This window comes from Salvelinus sp. IW2-2015, linkage group LG20 (assembly GCF_002910315.2).
Source record: "Salvelinus sp. IW2-2015 linkage group LG20, ASM291031v2, whole genome shotgun sequence".
Lineage (NCBI taxonomy): Eukaryota > Metazoa > Chordata > Actinopteri > Salmoniformes > Salmonidae > Salvelinus > Salvelinus sp. IW2-2015.
Window position 1 is genome coordinate 60,335,371 of NC_036860.1, and position 18,297 is coordinate 60,353,667.

General features: G+C 42.4%; 1 protein-coding gene across 2 annotated transcripts in view; it reads right to left on the reverse strand.

Annotated features, from left to right (window-relative positions):
- sec31a (SEC31 homolog A, COPII coat complex component) overlaps positions 1–18,297 on the reverse strand; it is a 40,165-nt gene that overhangs the window by 14,413 nt on the left and 7,455 nt on the right. For both annotated transcript variants that reach the window (XM_024011864.2, XM_070449557.1), the window contains exons 5-11: positions 17,144–17,289; positions 13,715–13,888; positions 13,375–13,617; positions 13,027–13,125; positions 6,687–6,792; positions 2,494–2,808; positions 1,543–1,578 (exon numbers count right to left, since the gene is read on the reverse strand). In XM_024011864.2, the coding sequence (XP_023867632.2) occupies positions 1,543–1,578; positions 2,494–2,808; positions 6,687–6,792; positions 13,027–13,125; positions 13,375–13,617; positions 13,715–13,888; positions 17,144–17,289 (1,119 nt within the window). The remainder of the gene's footprint in view (positions 1–1,542; positions 1,579–2,493; positions 2,809–6,686; positions 6,793–13,026; positions 13,126–13,374; positions 13,618–13,714; positions 13,889–17,143; positions 17,290–18,297) is intronic.

The window sequence follows — 18,297 nt, forward strand, 5'->3', positions numbered from 1 at the left end:
GTAAACTTAGGTGCCTTTCCAAGATGGCAACGGCCAGAATGCATGCCATGTTTTGACAGATTACATTGCATAACCACGATTTGTGATGCTAAATATGCACATTTTCGAACAAACTCTATATGCATTGTGTAATATGATGTTACAGGACTGTCATCTGAAGAATTCTGAGAAGGTTAGTGAAAAAATTAATATATTTTTTGTGGTGATAACGTTGTCGCTCTTTTTGCCTGAAATCAATGCTGCTGGTGTTTAGCTCATGTGGTATCTAATATAACATTATATTGTGTTTCGCTGCTAAAAACTTAGAAAATCTGAAATATTGTCTGGATTCACGAAGATCTGTGTCTTCAATTTGTGTACGCTGTGTATTTTTAAGAAAGTTTTCATGATGAGTAATTAGGTAATACACGTTGCTCTCTGTAGTTATTCTAGTCGCTTTGGGTGAGTTTTTGATAGTGGCGTGCAATGGCTAAACTATGATTTATACCTGAAAAATGCAAATTCTTCTAAAAAAACATATGCTATACCATAAATATGTTATCAGACTGTATCTTATGAAGTTGTTTCTGTGTTAGTGGCTATATATATCTTTATTTGGTAGATCGAATTAGTGATAGCTACTGATGGGAGTAAAAAGTGGGAGGTAAAAAAAGTGGTGTCTTTTGCTAACGTGGTAGCTAATAAGTTTACAATTTGTGTCTTCCCTGTCTAAACATTTAAAAAATCAGAAATGATGGGCTGATTCACAAGATGTTGGTCTTTCATTTGCTGTATGCTGATGTATTCTTTCAGAAATGTTTAGGATGAGTATTTTGGTAATTGACGTCGGTCTCTGTTAATTATTCCGGCTGCTGTCCAACGCTATTTCAGATTGCAGCTGCAATGCTAGAACTGTTGATATACCTGAAATATGCACATTTTTCCTAAAAAACATATGCTATGTACCATAAATATGTTATCAGAACTGTCATCTTATGAAGTTGTTTCTTGTTAGTGGCATATATATATCTTGTATTTAGTCGAAATTGTGATAGCTGGCCATGCAGGAAAAAAATGTGGAAGAAAAAAAAGTTGTGTCTGGTTCTATGTGGTTAGCTAATAGATTTACATATTGTGTCTTCCCTGTAAAACATTTTAAAAATCAGAAATGATGGCTGGATTCACAAGATCTGTATCTTTCATCTGGTGTCTTGGACTTGTGATTTAATGATATTTAGATGCTAGTATTTACTTGTGACGCTATGCTAGGCTATGCTAGTCAGCTTTTTTACTGTGGGGGGTGCTCCCGGATCCGGGATTGGGAGGAACTAGAAGTTAAAATCAGCTGGTTAAAAAAAAATAGAATTTGGTTCTTTGATTAAATATGAATCTATAAAACAAGCGGAAATGCAACTAACATGGTGTTGGTCATGAGGAATATTGGCAAGCGCTTTTGACGGTTTTGATTACATTGATTAGTATGATCTGGTCAGGCCCGGTGGCAGACATTTCCGGGCAGTAATTATATAAGGTAGCAGAGCAGAGCTGTCTATTTAAATTCACCTTCCATGAAACAGGTACTGTCTGGATTATATCCTTCTGTGAATGAAACAAATACACTCTACAACATTTCCCAGAACCAACAGGGCACGTGAGAGAACAGGAATATGATAATGACAATGATAGCTAGGGAACTACTAATAGTACACTCAACATTTAAATTAGTCATTTAGCAGACACTCTTATCCAGAGTGACTTACATGAGCATTTAGGGTTAAGTGCCTTGCTCAAGGGCACATCGACAGATTTTTCACCTCGGGATTCGAATCAGTGACCTTTCGGTTACTGGACCAACGCTCTTACCTGCCAGGCTACCTGCCACACTTCCCACAAATGTGTTGTTGTTACTGTACCTGTAAATGTTTACACCTAATAAAGTCCCATTTCCTTTAACAAGATGCTAATGCTAATAACATCGCACACTTCGGTTACCCCAGAAGGCCAGACAGGGCCATGTTAATAAGTATCAGCCATATTTCAGAGGAGTAACAGTGTGTCAGTTGACAAACGCTTCCTCCACCCAGGGATAGAGGTGTGAGAGAGGCTTGGAACAACAGCAGCTGTTGACTGTCTGAAGGCTGCCTGCACTGTGCTCACTAAGCAGATAGATAGCACACACACTGACTCCTGCCTCCCTATGGCCTTATATTTGGACACTGTCTACGCAGCTGTCTGTCACTTACGCAATTTTAAGACCAGTTCCATATGGAGTCCTAGCTTCCTATGGTGGTCTCTAACCCTATACATGACATTTGGTTGGCCATTTAAACTGAAATATGGCTTTGTTCCAATATCCACACTAGCATAGCACTCTAGAATACAGGTCCAATACATTGTTTTTTTCTAAAGGGGTATTGTGACGTTGGAACAGATCCAGTGACACCTCTGAGTACTGGCATGTTGTAGATGATTGGTGGATGGCGRGAGGGGCAGAGCCACGATCAGGCTGCGTACCTGACGATCCGGTTGGTGGAGGAGGCAGCATGTACGAGGCAGGCGACCCCGGCCCGCCATGTTGGAAAAACGCTCCAGAGGACAGTGGAGGAGAGAAGGAGGAAGTAGGAGAGAAATGAGGATGAGAAGGAGGAGCGGAAGACAGAGGCTGGCCCATGGTAGGAGGCTGGTAGAGGGGTTGTTGAGTGTACTGGGGCATGAACCCTGGAGCTGGGGCTTGAGGTGAGAAGGGAGGAGGAGGAGCAGAGTACTGAAGAGGTGAATAGATAGCTGGGCCACCAGTGCCAGGGTTGTACTGGCTGGCGGGAGGGAAGGCTGGGGTTCACAGGAGAGAGAACAGCATGCATTAGTCACAGAGTTACATTAAAGACTTTAACAGTGCTCACTGTGGGTCTTTAACAAAAGTAACATGCATTCTAATTTCTAGCAGTTCAGGAAATGTGAAATGGAAGCATTTTTCTCTGTTAATAATTACAATATATGGTAACATTACAGAAAAATGCTTCAAATTAGTTCAAAAGTACAGTTGTTGCCAAAGATATATTGGCACCCTTGCACCTTTTTCAGGTAACTCACAATTTCCCCCAAAATAAGTTGAAATTGACCTAAAACCTAAGTAATATTTGGTCTCCACAATGCTTTATTTCACTGTCAATATTACAGAACCTTTGATTTTGATTCAGAACTTAATAAGTGGGCAAAAAATATTTACAGCCACCAATTTGTGCAATTCTCCACATTTAAAAAAGATGAGAGAGGCCTGAATTTTCATCATAGTACACCAATATGAACAGACAAAATGAGATAAAAAAAATTCCAGATATATCACATTGTAGGATTTTTAAGAATTTATTTCAAATTATAGTGCGAAAATAAGTATTGCCACCTACAAACAAGCAGATTTCTCGCTCTCACAGAGTCGCTGTGAGATCGTATGTTCTTTAAGAGGCACCCTCTGTCCTCCACTCTGTTCTGTATTAACTCACCTGTTTGAACTTGATATCAGTATAAAAGCCCCTCCACGAACCTGTCCACAACCTCAAACAGTCACACTCCAAAACTCCACTATGGCCAAGACCCAAAGAGCCGTGTCAAAGGACACGCACGAAACAAAATCTTGTAGACCTGCACCAGGCTGGGAAGACTGAATCTGATAAGGTAAGCAGCTTGCGTTTAAGAAGATGTCAACTGTGGGAGCCAATTATTGTATGAAATGGAAGACATACATAACCACTTGATAATCTCCTCGACTGGCTCCACGCAAATCTCACCCCGTGGGGTCAAAAATCACAAGAACGAGTGAGCAAAAATCCAGGAACCCACACGGGGACCTAGTGGAAGACTGCAGAGAGCTGGGACCAAAGTAACAAAGCCTACCATCAGTAACACCACTACGCCGCCAGGGACTCAAATCCTGCATGTGCCAGACGTGTCCCCCTGCTTAAGCCAGTCAAATGTCCAGGCCCGTCTGAAGTTTGCTAGAGAGCATTTTGATGACTCCAGAAGAAGATTGGAGAATGTCATATGGTCAGATGAAACCAAAATAGAACTTTTTGGTAAAAACTCAACTCGTCGTAGTTTTGGAGGACAAAAGATGCTGAGTTGCATCCAAGACACCATACCATTGTGAAGCATGGGGGTGGAAACATCAGGCTTTGGGGCTGTTTTTCTGCAAAGTGGACCAAGGACGACTGATTCGTGTAAAGGAAAGAGAATGAATGGGCGCCTATGTATTGTGAGATTTGAGTGAAAAACCTCCCTTCCATTCAGCAACGGGGCATGTTGAAGATGATAAAACGTGGCTGGGTCTTTCAGCATGACAATTGATCTTCCAAACACACCGCGCCGGCAACGAAGGAGTGGCTTCGTAAGAAGCATTTCAAGGTCCTGGAGTGGCCTAGCCCAGTCTCCAGATCTCAACCCCATAAAAATCTTTGGAGGGAGTTGAAAGTCCGTTGTTGCCCAGCAACAGCCCCAAAACATCACTGCTCTAGAGGAGATCTGCATTGGAGGAATGGGCCAGAAATACCAGCAACAGCTGTGTGAAAACCTTGTGAAGACTTACAGAAAACGTTTGTCCTCTGTCATTACCAACAAAGGGTATATAACAAAGTATTGAGATAAACTTTGATTATTGACCAATACTTATTTTCCACCATTAATTTGCCAAATAAATTCATAAAAAATCCTACAATTTGTGATTTTCTGGATATTGTTTTTCTCATTTTGTCTGTCATAGTTGAAGTGTACCTTATAGTGAAAATTTACAGCCTCTCTCATCTTTTTATAGTTGGAGAACTTGCACAATTGGGTGGCTGACTAAATACTTTTTTGCCCCACTGGTATATAAATCTAAAAAATGAACAGATGGCATTGACTAAATTAATATTTGGTAGCACAGCCTTTGGTCAAAATAACTGCAATCAAGCGCTTCCTATAGCCATTAATGAGCTTCCTGCACCTCTGTACTGGCAGTTTGGTCCACTCCTCTTGTGCAAACAGCTCCAATTCTCCCAGATTTGAAGGGTGTCTTCTCCCAACTGTTGTTTTCAGATCTCTCCACAAGTTTTCAATGGGATTTAGATCTGGACTCATTGCTGGCCACTTCAGAACAGTCCAGCATTTTATCTTGAACCATTCATTGGTGCTTTTTGAAGTGTGTTTGGRGTCATTSTCCTGCTGGAAGACCCATGACCTTCRACGGAGACCCAGCTTTCTGACACTGGGTCCAACATTGCGCTCCAATGCCTTGGTATTCTCCTGATTCATGATGCCATGCACACKTTCAAGGTACCCAGTGCCAGAGGCAGAAAACCAAAACATCACTGAACCTCCTCCATGTTTGCCTTCAGGGAAGGTATTATTTTCTTTGAAGGCTTACATTTTGTTTTCTGTAAACATAGAGATGGTGTGCTTTACCAAAAAGCTATAATTTGGTCTCATCTGTCCATTCCCAGAAGGATTTTGGCATGTTCAGGTGTGTTTTGGCAAATTGCAGTCAGGCTTTCTTATGTCTCTCTCTCAGCAGTGGGACTGGGACTCCTACCATATAACCCCTTTTCATTGAGTTGGTGACAGATGGTGCGAGTTGAACTGTCATACCTTGTGTCTGCAGGTCAGCTTGAATCCGTGTGGCAGTTGATCGAGATGTTTTCTCCACCATTCGAACAATCCTTTGCTGTAATCTTCCATCAAGTTCTCTCTTGTGGCCACACCCAGTGAGGTTGGCTACAGTGGTATGGGCCTTAAACATCTTGATACCATTACGTACGGTGGAAACAGGAACATCAAGGTCTCTGGTGATGGAGCCTTCAGATTGTCCATGCTTGGATACAATCTTGTGTCTGACCTCAGATAATTATCAGATTATTCTCTGGTTTTCTTTCTTTTCTCCATGCTCATTGAGGTACACACAGTGACACAAAACAGGAGAATGAGTCCTTTTCTCTATTCAAACTAGTTGATTTTTATATTGCAGGCACAAGCAACTCACCACAGGTGGGTTCAATTCCAAAGTAAAAGAGAATCACCTGCTTGGAAATCAAATTATTTCTAACTACTTCTAGAAGGTGCCAATAATATTGTCGGGGCCATTTTAGGATTTCTTTGTGGAATAACCTAAGAGTTAGTATATTATTCAGATTTTTTTGTTTTTTCAATTGCAAAACAAAGACATACGTATGTGGATACCAAAATTTGTTTGAATTTCAACAGTTTTCTGAAGAAAAAAAAATTTGGGCCATGACTATGTAGAATTTTATAGAGAGAGACTATCAGGCATGAAAAATGTGTCATTCAGAATGGAACATCGTGCATAGTGATAGTTAACAGCCAAACGTTAAGGTTTAGATAAATCGCCAAAGAAAGGCTCAAGGCTGATTAGCAAAGAACATTCCAAAGAGAACACTAGGAAAGCAAACATTCAACAGAAAATGCTTGGTTTAAATTTAGAAAACAGGGCATTGAAGATAGTGTCTCCAACTGTATTCCAAGTCAGACTAATTGTATTTAGAATACCCAAGTCTAGCGCCTGTATGTGCCAGGCCACGATTAGCTCGAGCCTATTAAATGTATACTCCAAATGTGTTGGTGGCAGCATACASACTTATAGGTGTTCAGTGTGCCATTTTCCTTCTACACGAAGAAGAGAGCACCTATCACCTGGAAGTGGTTGTGATGTTTGAGACACTTACACTGGTACTGATGTGAGAACATGGGGGGGTATGCGGCGGCCGAGGAGGCTGGTGGGGCAGCTGACCCAGGGGGAGGCGTCCCATACATGGGGGGTGTCGGCTCAGCCTGAAATGATAGACCGAACAGACACAGGAGATGACATCACAGATTCGGGGGCTACATTCCAAATGGCAGCCTCTGCCCTAAAGTACACTATTATTGACAAGAGCCTTATTCCCTGGCCTATAAAGTGCATCATAAAGGGAATAGTGGGGATGTGCATCTTTCTCTTTCAAGATAATTCGATACGTATCTAGATAGATGGTCTCCGATAAGATACAAGAACGATTTGTTTAAGTTTGAAACGTTTCGGTGCGATTCAATTTCATTAGAGGAACTAATCGATAAGATTTGGTTTGATGCACTAACAGTTGTTGCTTAAACACATCCATTTTACATTTAAATTAAAATCTGCTGCTGATGGAGCTCATGAGCTGAACCTCTGAGCTGGATCTGTCTGAGCTGACTTCTGTGTTTGTGTGTGTGTTTGAATTATGTATGTCTGTCTATGGTGTGTGTGTGTGTATATTCACTATATATACACAAAAGTATGTAGACACCCCTTCAAATTAGTGGATTCTGTTATTTCAGCCACATCAGTTGCTGACAAGTGTATAAAATCGAGCAAAGCCATGCAATCTCCATAGACAAACACTGGCAGTAGAATGGACTTACTGAAGAGAACGTGGCACCGTCATAGAATGCCATCTTTCAAACAAATCAGTTAGTCAAATTTCTGCTCCGCTAGAGCTGACCCAGTGAACTGTAAGTGCTGTTATTGTGAAGTGGAAACGTCTAGGAGCAACAACGGCTCAGCCTCGAAGTGGTTGGCCACACAAGCTCACAGAACGGGACCGCCGAGTGCTGAAGCACTTAGCGCATACAAATTGTCTGTCCTTGGTTGCAACACTCACTACCGAGTTCCAAACTGTCTCTGGAAGCAACATCAGCACAATAACTGTTTGTCGGGAGCTTCATGAAATGGGTGTCCATGGCCGGGCAGCCGCACACAAGCCTAAGATCACCATGTGAGATRCCAAGCGTTGGCTGGAGTGGTGTGAAGCTCGCGGCCATTGGACTCTGGAGCAGTAGAAACGTGTTCTTTGGAGTGATGAATCATGCTTCACCATCTGGCAGTCCGACGGACAAATATGGGTTTGGCGGATGCCAGGAGAGTGGTCCGAATGCATAGTGCCAACTGTAAAGTKTGGTGGAGGAATTATGTTCTGGGGCTGTTTTTCATGGTTCGGGCTAGACCCCTTAGTGCCAGTGAAGGGAAATCTTAACGCTACGCATTCTAGATGATTCTGCGATTCCAACTTTGTGACAACAGTTTGGGGAAGGCCTTTTCCTGTTTCAGCATGACAATGCCCCCATGCACAAAGCGATGTCCATACAGAAATGGTTTGTCGAGATCAGTGTGGAAGAACTTGACTGGCCTGCACAGAGCCCTGACCTCAACCCCATCGAACACCTTTGGGATGAACTGGAACGCCGACYGCGAGCCAGACCTAATCGCCCAACGTCAGTGCTCGTCCTCACTAATGCTCGTGGCTGAATGGAAGCAAGTCCACGCAGCAATGTTCCAACATCTAGTGGAAAGCCTTCCCAGAAGAGTGGAGGCTGTTATAGCAGCAAAGGGGGGACCAACTCCATATTAATGCCAATGATTTTGGAATAAGATGTTTGACAAGCAGGTGTCCACATACTATTGGTCATGTAGTGTATGTCTATGGTGTATGCACTATAGGCACCTGACCTGAGCCATAAGGGAAACTGGGCTTCTACCACCCCACTATCAGTTAGATTAGGCTACTTTGAAAACTGTTGCAGGTGTGTGTGTGTGTGTGTTGAGATCACTGCAGCAGGCAGCTTAGTCCCCTATTGGCTGAGTCACATGAGTGAGAGAGGAGACAGAGCAGCATGCGCGCACGTCATGACTTTTTACCGGTTGTAGGTAGGCTATTTAGATTGTCATTATGGAGACACCTATTTTTTTTCCATAAAACATATTAACATAGTTCAGGCCTTTAGGGAGGGTTTAGAAAGGTCATTGGTTAAGGGATTTTTACTAGACCTAGCAACCCTGCTGGAGTGAGCTTCTCTTCTTCTCCCGCTTCAACCATGCAGTGTGCCTCGCAAAGGTTTGCTCTCCTCGTTATGAAATTATCAACTTTACTCTGTATATCTAAAAATGACCATACACACTGATTGATTCAAGCAAAAATACTGAAATAAAATCTAATGTAAGCCTCGATCAGCATGTAGCCTACCTACAGCCAGATGAGAGTGGTAGCTTAAAATACTATTTTCAACAACTCATTTGATAAAAAATAACCTAACAAGTAACATTGGTTGTCACTCAACTAATAAAGCCTAATATTGTGCAAGCCATTTCACAAATATTTGAATGCTGAAGAGGACACGCAGATGTGCCAGATCAGGAATGTGTGATCAGTTTGACTAGGCTACTGATATTGCCTGGGGTTGCTCAACATGCCTTGACTTGTAGATCAATGACTGTCAAMATAATTACATGCTTAGTTCGACACTGAAGGAGAGGACGTAGTTGTCACAAAATATGAGGAATTGTTTCGTAACGGTTGAATCGGGTTTCTGAAGGACTTATGCTTCATTTGGATCGGTTGCATTGGCCTCTGAATCATGGACCGATGCATATCAGTGAATCCTTACGTAATCCCAATTTGAGACGTTCACTCTCCTCTGTCTTAAAGGGCAATTCCACCACTTTTCAACCTCATATTCATTACCTCCAGCAACATACCAGAGTATACATGTGTGAAAACTGCACGTTTCTACATATTGTAGTAAAAAATATATAAAGTTAAAAAGTTATACCCAATGACAACAAAAGTTAAAATATATATTTTCAAACACAGATTCGCGGTGACATGTCGAGCAAGACAATACCGTTTTTTACTTCGCATATTTAAATTTAAAAAATCAAATATTTTCAGCCACAGATCATAGAAACATGCTGATATGTCATATATGTAGACACAGGTATGGTGCTGGAGATGATGAATATGAAGTTGAAAGTGGTGGAATTGACCTTTAAAGGGATACTTTGGGATTTTGGCAATGAGGCCTTTGCGCTATAAATGGAGCCCTAATTTAACTTGTTTCACAATATAAGTACCTGGGTGTCTGGATTGATGACAAGTTGTCCTTCGTAACGCATATAAAAAATCTGACTAAGAAGCTAAGATCCAAGATAGTTTTTTAAATATCGAAATAAATCATGCCTTAGTATTAAAAATAGGAGAAAGACTGTTCAAACAACGCTTCTCCCTGTATTGGATTTTGGTGATAGTGTTTACATGCATGCGGCAACCTCGGTTTTAAAACCCTTGGACACAGTCGACCATTCAGCAATATGTTTTATCACAGGGGACAATTTTAGAACTCATCATTGTAGTCTGTATAAAATGTGGGATGGATCTCTCTGTCTGTAAGAAGAGMGCTGCATTCTCTTTAATGTATTTACAAAGCAATCTTACATAAACTCCCTCTATAAACTCCCTGTAACATCCTTAATTAAGATAATCATATGTTACCAAACCCGTTCACAGGAATGGATAACACTAGTGATCCCTCCAGTCTACACAGATTTGGGAAAATCTGGGAACAACCTCTAACACACATATATAATAATATAGAATAATATAGAATTATTATTTTTAAACATTTKTACCTTTATTTGACTAGGCAAGTCAGTTATGAACAAATTCTTATTTACAATGACGRCCTACACCGGTCAAACCCGGGCGATGCTGGGCCAATTATGCGCCGCCCTGTGGGACTCCCAATCACAGCCGGATGTGATACAGCCTGGATTCGAACTAGGGACTGTAGTGACACCTCTTTCACTGAGATGCAGTGCCTTAGACCGCTGCGCCACTCAGGAGCCCAATATGACTATGGTGAAGTAGATAAAGGGCTTCATTGGCAAAATCCCGAAGTWTCCCTTCAAGACAACTAGATAGACATACATAATAGTGTCATACAAGAGAGCTCAGTCAGAAGTTTACATACACTATACACTGTGCCTTTAAACAGCTTGGAAAATTCTAGAAAAGGATGTCATGGCTTTAGAAGCTTCTGATAAATTATGTCAATTAGCCTGAGTCAATTGGAGGTGTACCTGTGGATGTATTTCAAGGCCTACCTTCAAACTCATTGCCTCTTTGCTTGACATCATGGCAAAATCAAAAGAAATCAGCCCAAAATTGTAAGACCTCCACAAGTCTGGTTCATCATTGGGAGCAATTTCCAAACGTGTGAAGGTACCACGTTCATCTGTACAAACAATAGTACACAAGTATAAACACCATGGGACCACGCAGCCATCATACCGCTCAGGAAGGAGACGCGTTCTGTCTCCTAGAGATGAATGTACTTTGGTGCGAAAAGTGCAAATCAATCCCAGAACAACAGCGAAGGACCTTGTGAAGATGCTGGAGGAAACAGGCACAAACGTATCTATATCCACAGTAAAACGAGTCCTATATCAACATAACCTGAAAGGCCGCTCAGCAAGGAAGAGCACTGCTCCAAAACCGCCATAAAAAAGTCACACTACAGTTTGCAACTGCACATGGGACAAAGATCGTACTTTTTGGAGAAATGTCCTTGGTCTGATAAAAATAAAAATAAATAAAAAAGAACAGTTTGGCTATAATGACCATCGTTATGTTTGGTGGAAAAAGGAGGGAGGCTTGCAAGCCGAAGAACACCATCCCAACATGAAGCCCGGGGGTGGCAGCATCATGTTGTGGGGTTGCTTTGTTGCAGGAGGGACTGGTGCACTTCACAAAATAGATGGCATTATGAGGATGGAAAATTATGTGGATATATTGAAGCAACATCTCAAGACATCAGTCAGGAAGTTAAAGCTTTGTCGTAAATGGGTCTTCCAATGGACAATGACCCCAAGCATACTTCCAAAGTTGTGGAAAAATGGCTTAAGGACAACAAAGTCAAGGTATTTTAATGGCCATCACAAAGCCCTGACCTCAATCCCATAGAAAATTTGTGGGCAGAACTGAAAAAGCATGTGCGAGCAAGGAGGCCTACAAACCTGACTCAGTTACACCAGCTCTGTCAGGAGGAATGGGCCAAAATTCACTAAACTTATTGTGGGAAGCTTGTAGAAGGCTACCTGAAGCGTTAGACCAAGTTCAACAATTAAAAGGCAATGCTACCAAATACTAATTGAGTGTATGTAAACTTCTGACCCACTGGGAATGTGATGAAAGAAATAAAAGATTAAATCTATTATTCTGACATTTCACATTCTTAAAATAAAGTGGTGATCCTAACTGACCTAAAACAGGGAATTTTTACTGGGATTAAATGTCAGGAATTGTGAAAAACTGAGTTTAAATGTATTTTGCTAAGGTGTATGTAAACTTCTGACTTCAACTGTATCAGGTGCACCACACTGACATGACAAACCACACATGTATCCAGGGTGGGTTGGGGTATCATCAGGGTGACATGCATACTACTGCAGCTACAATAAGTGACCAGCTGGGGGGGCGAGGGGGGGCTGTGACTGTGGAGGTACAGGGTCTGGTAGAGAGAGAGACTAGGGGGGCATTTTTRAAGTAGTGGTGGTGTTGGGGTCAGTCAGTGACCTTAATAAGGTCGGGGTGTAGAGCAGGGGACATGCAGACTAATGCAGCACCTAAGGGAGGAACGCTAGCAATTAAGTGGAGCTCAGTGAGCATTAGCTGGCATGTCCATGGTGAGGRCAGGGGGTCAGGGGTGAGAGGTCAGGGGTACATGGCTGTGCATGGTATTTGTGCTAAGTCTAGTTGTACCACAATAGCAAGAGGAGCGCTTGAAACAGAAGAGAGTAGTAACGTAGTAGTAACGTCTAGAAAAAGCCCCTCAGTAATAATACCACTGGAAATCAATTTATTGGTTTCATATCAGTATTAATCCCAGTTGAATCAATGTAATCAATCAATTCATTTTCATCCAGTATGGGACTAGTCAACCAGAGAAAACATCAAAGATATCAAAGAGACATATAAACATCCAGGAAAAAGAGTTAGGGAGGAAAGCCACTGGCACTAATAACTATGGCAGCTAGCAAAGCAAGGCAAATATTTGAACAACATTTGTGCGTTTACGTCTCTGTTAGAATTAGAGTTTAGAGTTYGCCAAGATTGTGGCAAACTGAACACAAGCCAAAAAAGTTTACGCAAAGTTGCTAGTGTGGTACAGATGTGTATGGTCACAGCCATAGTGAGAGCTAGTGTGTGTGTGTACCTTGGGCTCTGTGGTGGCAGGGCCTAGAGAAGGAGGGACACTGGGGAGAGCTGTGGGAGTTTGGTTACTCCAGGAGGTCACTGTAGAGGCAGACCTCACCTGGAGAACACACACACAGCAATGATGACCAAACARCAGAGGAGCCACAACAGAAACCACAGCCCATAAACACCATCAGTCAGCGGCCGCCGGCGTCACAACGAAGAAACAAGACCCAGAAGTTGGGATAACAGGGGATCCAGGCAGGCAGTCACAAGCCAGGTCACCCAGACAAGTGCTGACWATGTTAGTACTGAGAGGATCATCAACCACTTAGGGACTAGTGATGTTGCTGTCACTGTCACTTACCGGCTGGTAAAACTGGTGTGTTGCGAGGGCAGCGACGGGTACACGGGCTGGTGCTGGAGCGGGCAGCACCATAGGAGGCTGGGCAGGGGTGAAGAGCTGCCTGGACTGGGCATCGGTGGGCTGGGGGGCGAAGAAGGGGGTTGGGGGTTGGRGCTGGACCTGGGCTACTGGAGCCGGGGCTGTAGCTAGAGCCTGTTGGCCCAGAGCTCTGCTGAGACGGTCACGCAGCTGCTGCACCGCAACCTGGAAGTAGAGAAAATATTGTAGAATTAGAATCAGTAGAATGGACATTACATTCTAAGGCAGATTGTGGGGCAAATGGATTGTGTGCATCATTGACCTGCTCTGTGTTCTGTGGCAGGTATGCGATGGCGGTGGTGAGGCTGCCCTGGGAGGCCAGCAGGCTGGCATACTGACTCATCTTCTCCCCCAGTAGAAGCCCCACAGCAGAGGGACCAGACTCCTGGGTCTGCTCTACCGCCTTGCGGAGCACCACCACCTTCTCTACCAAGTCCTAAAGAAATGCACATAGTATATAGTGTTAGATGGACACACACACACCACCATGTCTTGAGACACACACAATCTGAAGCATTCACCCGACCCTAACCAGAAAATATAGAAAATGCGCTAGAGGCTACTGTCAGACGGCAGAGCGATTTGTTGACAGKGGGTGCAGKATTGTTTTTGCCTGATTTAGATATGTTTCTACTTGTAACTTCCAACATTTTGGTAGACTGTTAGTCAACTTGTCTATAATTAGATACATGTAGCTTCTCTTCTGTCATTATACACCGAGTGTACAAAACATTAGGAACACCTACTCTTTCCATGACAGACTGACCAGGTGAAAGCTATGATCCCTTATTGATGCCACCTGTTAAATTCACTTCAAATCAGTGATGATGAAGGAGAGGAGACAGGTTAAAGAAGGATTTTTAAGCCTTGAGACATGGATGGTGAATGTGTGCCATTCAGAGGGTGAATGGGCAAGAGAATGAGGTATGGTAGTAGGTGCCAGGCACACCAGTTTGAGTGTGTCAAGAAGGGCTACGCTGCTGGGTTGACGCACAACAGTTTCCCATGTGTAACAAGAATGGTCCACCACCCAAAGGACATCCAGCCAACTTGACAACTGAGGGAAGCATTGTARTCAACATGGGCCAACATCCCTGTGGAATGCTTTCGACACCTTGTAGTCCATGCCCTGACAAATTGAGGCTGTTCTGAGGACAAAAAGGGAGTGCATCTCAATATTAGGAAGGTGTTCCTAATGATTTGTACACTCAGTGCATGTTGCCCTAGAAGACTAAATAAACTCTTGCTCACCAGAATGTCMTAAATTGATAGAATACATTTTTTAAATCTAGTTGACGTCAGTAAAGTTCTCTCATCTCTGCTTTCATGGAGCAAAGACGTTTAGGGACCGGGGAGAATATGCAATAACTCTAAAAAAAAAACTGGAAAGATTTTCTGTGCAAACTGTCCAAATGACATCAGTTTGAACATTTGTAGGGAAAACGTAAGCTGTTAAAATGACCCAACATGTTTTTGATAAGATTTCAGTTCAGCTTAGCTGCAAAGCCTATTTTATGTGGTTGATATGCTATCAGCTTTTATGACACTGATAAAAATAGCAGACAGTATCCAACTGCGCATTAGCATTCTAAATATATCTAAATCATTAGCATTCTAAATATATCTAAATCATTAGCATTCTAAATATATCTAAATCATTAGCATTCTAAATATATCTAAATCATTAGCATTCTAAATATATCTAAATCATTAGCATTCTAAATATATCTAAATCATTAGCATTCTCTGAAGATCCTGAAAGAAAGACATCAGTCAGAATCCAAATTTCAGTTTCTATTTAACCCATCTGAACAGTAGGCTACAGTTCCCTTGACATGCATAGGCCTATTTAAAGTCCCYTCACAATGATCACACATAACATAGCCAGCGCTACTACCATCCTCTTTTACCATTTCACCTAATCTTTCCCAAACATCACTTTTCTGTTCCTCCCTTTCGCAGATTTTCTCTTATTGTATTCAACTCCTGAGATTGTCCTTTTTGCCTCTGTGGATCGACGTTAACCTTTTCTGCCCATTCCCAAAAGCATTTAGGCCATTTGGTGTGTGTACAGTTCAGTTAGGCCCTAAAGATAAGGCTTACGCACTAATGCCAGATAACCTAAACCTCATTGTAGAGTGCATTCGGAAAGTATTCAGACCCCTTGACTTTTCCCACATTGTTACAGCCTTATTCCAAAATGGATTAAATCTGTTTTTCCCCCTCATCAATCTAAACACAATACCTCATAATGACAAAGCAAAACTTTTTTAATTTAAATTTAATTTTTTTTAAATACTTGCAAATTTATTTAAAAAAATTAAATAAAAATATTAACATATGTATTCAGACCCTTTACTCAGTACTTAGTTGAAGCATCTTTGGAAGCGATTACAGCCTAGCGTCTTCTTGGTTATGACGCTACAAGTATGGCACACCTGTATTTGGGGAGTTTCTCMCATTCTTCTCTGCAGATCCTCTGAAGCTCTGTCAGGTGGGATGGGGAGCGTCGCTACACAGCTATTTTCAGGTCTATCCAGAGATGTTCGATCGGGTTCAAGTCCGGGCTCTGGCTGGGCCACTCAAGGACGTTCAGAGACTTGTCCCGAAGCCACTCCTGAGTTGTCTTGGCTGTGTGTTTAGGGTCGTTGTCCTTATGGAAGATGAACCTTCGTCCCAGTCTGAGGTCCTGAGCACTCTGAAGCAGGTTTTCATCAAGGATCTCTCTGTACTTTACTCCGTTCATCTTTCCCTCAATCCTGTCCCTGCCAATAAAAAACATCCCCACAGCATGATACTATCTCGACCATGTTTCACCATAGTGATGGTGCCAGGTATCCTCCAGACGTGACGCTTGGCATTCTGGACAAAGAGYTCATTCTTGGTTTCATCATACCAGCGAATCTTGTTTCTCATGGACAGTCATTTAGGTGCCTTTTGGCAAACTCCAAGCGGGCTGTCATGTGCCATTTACTGAGGAGTGGCTTCCATCTGGCCACTCTACCACTCTAAAGGCCTGATTGGTCGAGTGCTCTAGGAAGAGTCTAGGTGGTTCCAAACTTCTTCCATTTAAGAATGATGGAGGCCACTGTGTTCTTGGGGACCTTCAATGCTGCAGAAATGTTTTGGTATCCTTCCCCAGATCTGTGCCGAGACACAATCCTGTCTCTGAGTTTTATGGACAATTCCTTCGACCTCATGGCTTGGTTTTTGCTCTGACATGCACTGTCAACTGTGGGACCGTATATAGACAGGTGCCTGTGTCCAATCAAATGAATTTACCACAGGTGGACGCCAATCAAGTTATAGAAACATCTCAAGGATGAAACAGGAAACAGGATGCACCTGAGCTCAATTTTGAGTCTCATAGCAAAGGGTTTGAATACTTATGTAAATGTCTAAAAAMCTGTTTTTGCTTTGTTATTATGGGGTACTGTGTGTAGATTGATAATGATTTTTATTTAATCCATTTTAGAATAAGGCTGTAACGTAACAAAATGTGGAAAAAGGGAAGGGGTCTGAATACTTTCTGAATGCACTATAAATTGCACAAGAATTATATATTTCTGGATTTTTTWAAAGTTATTGTTTTCTCTTTATTCAACCCACCTGCCCTAATAATTAATGACCTGCCCTGATATAACCCACAGTCACCGCGGGTTATGAGTCAATCCGGGCATCACACACACACCTGCAGAGACAGAGGGCAGTGTCTGTCCTGTGCTCTGGTCCAGCAGGACACCAGTTTCTCCAAGTTCCCAGCACAGATGTAACACAGACAGGCCTGAGCCTGCAGCGTGTTGTCCTCCACAGCCTCCAGTCTGCAGCCCAGCAGGTCTACACAGACAGCAGCACAAGTTACGTACACTAGTCTCACACACACAGACCAACAGGTCAACACAGACAGCAGCACAGTTACGTACACATTATCATCACACACAGCCCAGCAGGTCTACACAGACAGCAGCACAGTTACGTACACATTATCATCACACACAGACCAACAGTCAACACAGACAGCAGCACATGTATGTATAACTGGTGAGAGAAAATTACAAATTGATGTTATAATACTGTTATTGCATCAAATGTGTTGTTCTGTGACAGAATAGATGGTTCTCCTATTGTGTCTGTGTGAACTGAAAGTGGCCTCTGCGGGCTTAATGCTGACAGAAGATTTACGAACGCTTTGAGGATAAACCTAACAAGACCACATTCCATAGCATGAGTTGGTGTTTCTGTTCTATAAAAGGGACCAGAGAGAGATGGCTTGGGGCCAGCACCTGGCTCTACACAATGAAACAGTCTTTAGCCAGATACTGTCTGATGTGAATTATTAGTAATCGCTTGCATACGAATCTTAACCTTGTACCCATTCCACACATCTGTTGTTTGTCATGTAGCCTGAAGTGGGTGCATCTTGGCTATAAAATACCTTTGTACCTTTGTCTCTGGGCTCTCAACCAATCACCTAAGAGTGATTCATCGACCAGCCATCATTATCGGAGAGTACTCAATCGATTCACTTTATATGTGTGTGTTGTATTGACCTGCTCCCTTACTAATAAGTTAAGTGAATCAAGATTTAGTTTAAGTAKGACTCTGACTTGTGTGATAAGTTTGTCTCCTCATTTGATAGTAAATAAATTAACCACCACAACACATTACCATCACACAAAGATCAAAAGGTCCAGACAGCAGCACAGTTATGTACACATTACCATCACACACACAGACCAACAGGTCCACACAACACCACACAGACCAACAGGTTGGAAACAGAAAGAGAAAAGTTCAGTAACCGAAAGGTCGCTGGTTTGAATCTCCAAGCCGACTAGATTAAAA